Genomic DNA, 3,911 nt, shown 5'->3' on the forward strand with positions numbered 1-3,911 from the left:
GGATTATAGGCATGAGCCATCTTGGCTGGCTTATCTCTTGATTACTTATAATGCCTTATACAACATAAATGTTATATAAATCATTCTTATACTGCACTGCTTAGAGATCTGTACGAGTTCTGTATAGAAAGTCATCCACAGATGCAGAACCCATGGATACAGAGAGCCAACTGTACTAAATTTGAAGGGGAAAAAGCAACAACTATCATTACTCAGACAAATCCACACTCATTCTGGGAGATGGCAAGACCCCTCCATGTCCTTATAGCCATAGCAATGCTACTTCTCAGCCCTGAGTAGCTCCTAATCACCAATGGCCAACCCAATCCTCTCTACTCACCTTTCCATCAAGGCTCCCCACCCCAGGTCAAAAGACAGAGGCACAGACATGAGTTTAGAGAAAGTTGTGTTTAATGGTAAAGCTTAGCACACCCCAGCACCAGGAATGGCATGGAGTCCCAGCAGCAGGAACAGGTAGGTGACCCTCATGGAGCCTCACATGGCGAATAGGATGAGGAAGGCAACCATCAAACAGAAGAGCCCCATGGCCTCAGACAGGGCAAAGCCCAGAATGGCGTAGGAGAAGAGCTGCTGCTTGAGAGACGGGTTCCTGCCAGGGAGAGAATCAATGCCAACTCAAGGTGAGGGCACGGGTGCTGGTGGAGGACACAGGAGGGTGAGGTGAATGATTAGTGCTATGACAGGGAGAGGGCCTAGGCTGCACACATATGGGGGGGGGTTGGATGGGCAGGCAGGGCAGGCCAACTTGGTAAGTTCAAGTGAGCCAGATTGGACATGTATCTTCACTGGAAAAAATAGGAGGTAAATAAAATCAACACTAGGGCTCCTGAAGGGATCCCCTTGCTAAGGATTCCCCCAAATAGGGTGAAACTTACAGTGGGAGATGCTCTAGGCCACCCACACTTACCTGGCATAGCCAATGATCAAGCTGCCAAACACCGTTCCAATGCCAGCTCCTGAACCAGCCACACCAACTGTGGCTGCCCCAGCACCAATAAACTTGGCTGCTGTGTCAATGTCCCGGGAGACAATACTGGTCTGGAACTCCCTTCGGGCCACCTGGAGTGGGGAGCTGTTGTAGGAAGGCTAGGAAGGGAAGGAAGGAAGGAGGGAACGCAAGAAGATAGTGAGGCACAAGGACTCCAACCTCTCACCCCACCCACCTGAGCTCTGAAACTGTTGGCAAAATGCCTGGCAGATACAGAATGCTTTGACTGCAGAGTATGCTGGGAATTGGTCTTAAGGTCTGTTTTCAGATAGGGGTAGAAAATTTCATGGGTTAGGCAAACCTCACATACAATCCTCACCTTAGGGCACTTAGAACTATAAAAGAACCACAGATTTTTTTTTTTTTTGAGACAGAGCCTCAAGCTGTACCCCTGGGTAGAGTGCCAGGGCATCACAGCTTACAGCTCATAGCAACCTTCAACTCCTGGGCTCAAGCGATTCTCCTGCCTCCACCTCCCAAGTAGGTGGGACTATAGGCGCCCGCCACAACGCCCAGCTATTTTTTAGTTGCAGCTGTTATTGTTGTCTGGCAGGCCCAGGCTGGATTTGAACCCGCCAGCTCAGGTGTATGTGGCTGGCACCTTAGCCGGTTGAGCCACAGGAGCTGAGCCCCCCCCCTTTTTTTTTTTTTTTTGAGACAGAGTCTCACTATGTCACCCTCAGTAGAATGCCACCACATCAAAGCTCACAGCAACCTCAAACTCTCGGGTTTAAGCAATACTCTTCCCTCAGCCTCCCAAGTAGCTGTGACTACAGGTGCCACTACAATGCCCAGCTATTTTGCTTTTGTTGTCACTGTACTTTAGCTGGCTCTGGCTGGGTTTGAACCACCAGCCCTGGTGCATGTGGCCGGCACCCTAACTACTGAGCTATGGGGCACCAAGCCAGAACCACAGATTCTTTAACTCCCCGAATTCAGCCTAAAGGCAACTCCACTGAAGGGCCCCTACTCTCTCACCTGTTTAGATGAATACTCTGGCCTATTCAGGAAGGAGGCAGACATAGGTCTGATTAGACCCCTGGTACAGCAGCGGATCTGTCAAATTAAAAAGAACATCCCAACAAATCAGGCAAGAAAAAAAAAATCCATTTTGCTAAGCTCTGTCAAAACTGACTACAACATCATAAACAGAGACAAATCCAATGTATTTCAGGGTTAATTTATTCCCATCTCAACCAGGTAGGCCTGGACCAGCGACAGTTGTCTTGAGAACCTGGTACAGTTGGCAGTGACAACCTTCACCATTCAAAATTATGTACCAAAGTTCAGTTCTTTGGGTATAGCCCTAATCCCCAACACAGAATTAAAACTCACACTAACATCAAAATAGGTAAAGAAAGGATTTGTACCCAGATTATCAGAGTAATCAGAAGGGGCAAATTTTATTTTGCTAAAATGTATTCAAGGATGCCCACCCTAAATGGAGTGGGCTAGTAAGCTTGGTGAAGCTCCTGGAACAGCCATCCAAGGAAATATTTTTTAGTGTAGCCGTTCTCACATTTGGCAGCACATTGGAATCCCTTGTTCTAAAAAGTATGGATATGTGGGTTCCACCCCTATTCCCAAAGTCTGATGCACCTGGTTTAAGGTGTAGCCTGGGCATCAGGATTTTAAGAAACGCCTTAGAGATGATTCTAATGTGCTGCAAAGCTTGAGAACCACTGATTTAGTGTGTCGTCTGGCTATGGCCAAGCCAGCCTGGTGGGAGTAAAGGTCAAATCGGACTTTCTGCCGAGACAGCTTCGTTTACAGGCCCGAATAAACAGGAGTTACCTTTACCACATCCTACAAACTCCCCACAAAGAACCAGCATCATCAGGAGGCCAAGCTTCTCTCAGTTCATTCATTAAACATCGATGGCGCCCACACCACACCTGGCACTAAAAAGCACCCCGGAGCTGCAGCTTACCAGAGTCGGCGAAATGAGCAGTGCCGCGGTGGTCTGCATTTTTTCAGTCTGCAGAGGGGAAAAAAAGTGAGCGAGCGTGGTTGTTTGCTTATACTGGCGACCTTCGGTTGTCCCCTTCACCCCCCGGCTGTCCTCTCTGCACCATTCTCTTCCGTGCACAATGCCACAGCTGAAGAGGGCATTAGAGGTCAGAGAGAGCGCGCAGCTGGTCCGCATGGGAAATCACGGAGATCGGAAGTAAAGGAAGGAGGCCCGAGCCCCGGGAGAGAAATATTGTGAAAGAGGATGGTCTCCCGGGAAGACTGACTCCCGGCTGACACTGGGCAGATGTTGCGCAGGGTCCTGCCCATCTTACACACCAGTCCTCGAAGCGCCCCAGCCAGGGCAGTAATCACTCATTACTGTTTGTAACATTAGTTGATAAGGTTATGTATAGGGTCTCATCGCCTCTCCCAGCATTGGAGGCAAATGCCCCTCCACACAGCCCAGCCCTCAACCCTGCCGATAGCTGGCTCTTGGCCCCAAGTCACCTGCACTCCCTCGGCCCTGCAGCCCCTGCTCGGCCAACACCGCTCGCCCTGCTCAAGGTGACTGACTCACCTCTCCGCCTTAGCCCTTGCTCTCAGCGTTCCGCTCCCCCACCCACATGTCCTGGGGCCCCTCCACTCTCATTGGCCGCAATAACCCCCGCGTCTCTATTGGGCGGCATCATCATTCACTCCTTGTTTATTGGTTTCCCGCAGCTCCTTCCTTTCTCTCCACAGGAGCTTCGTGGCAATTCCCGCCTCGATGTGTGTAGAGGCGGGGTTTTCCTCTGAGATCTGAATTACGATTGGTCGATTCTGGAAACTCTCAACCATAGAGTCGGTGGGACTCAAGAGGTTCCATAACCTCCCGCACAAAATGGCGACCAAGGTAGAGTCAGAAGAAAAAGGCGTGGGAGAGTTGACCGGACGCACGACGCAGACAGCT

At 50.2% G+C, this 3,911-nt stretch overlaps 1 protein-coding gene across 3 annotated transcripts; it reads right to left on the reverse strand.

The window, feature by feature from the left end:
- Positions 1 to 393: 393 nt before the first annotated feature.
- ATP5MC1 (ATP synthase membrane subunit c locus 1) lies at positions 394 to 3,648 on the reverse strand. 3 transcript variants are annotated; one of them, XM_053570112.1, is made up of 5 exons: positions 3,540 to 3,648; positions 2,940 to 2,987; positions 1,988 to 2,065; positions 929 to 1,107; positions 394 to 610 (listed from the first exon to the last, which is right to left on the reverse strand). In XM_053570112.1, exons 2-5 carry the CDS (start codon positions 2,976 to 2,978, stop codon positions 496 to 498), a joined length of 411 nt encoding a protein of 136 aa, XP_053426087.1. In that variant the 5' UTR covers positions 2,979 to 2,987; positions 3,540 to 3,648; the 3' UTR covers positions 394 to 495. The 3 variants fall into 3 exon arrangements, with proteins under 3 accessions (XP_053426087.1, XP_053426086.1, XP_053426085.1); XM_053570111.1 differs by having other exon boundaries at positions 3,470 to 3,593; XM_053570110.1 differs by lacking the exon at positions 3,540 to 3,648 and having other exon boundaries at positions 2,940 to 3,428.
- Positions 3,649 to 3,911: the final 263 nt, after the last annotated feature.

This window comes from Nycticebus coucang, chromosome 18 (assembly GCF_027406575.1).
Source record: "Nycticebus coucang isolate mNycCou1 chromosome 18, mNycCou1.pri, whole genome shotgun sequence".
Lineage (NCBI taxonomy): Eukaryota > Metazoa > Chordata > Mammalia > Primates > Lorisidae > Nycticebus > Nycticebus coucang.

What these genes read in the sequence shown, in the direction of transcription:
- ATP5MC1 (XM_053570110.1), bottom strand. Translation starts at nt 3,155, where the DNA reads ATGCGGACCAGCTGCGCGCTCTCTCTGACCTCTAATGCCCTCTTCAGC. An exon ending in CAGAGTATTCATCTAAACAG is followed by an intron (nt 1,108 to 1,987) that starts GTGAGAGAGTAG and finishes TTCCCTTCCTAG; the next exon opens with CCTTCCTACAACAGCTCCCC. An exon ending in TTGATCATTGGCTATGCCAG is followed by an intron (nt 611 to 928) that starts GTAAGTGTGGGT and finishes TCTCCCTGGCAG; the next exon opens with GAACCCGTCTCTCAAGCAGC.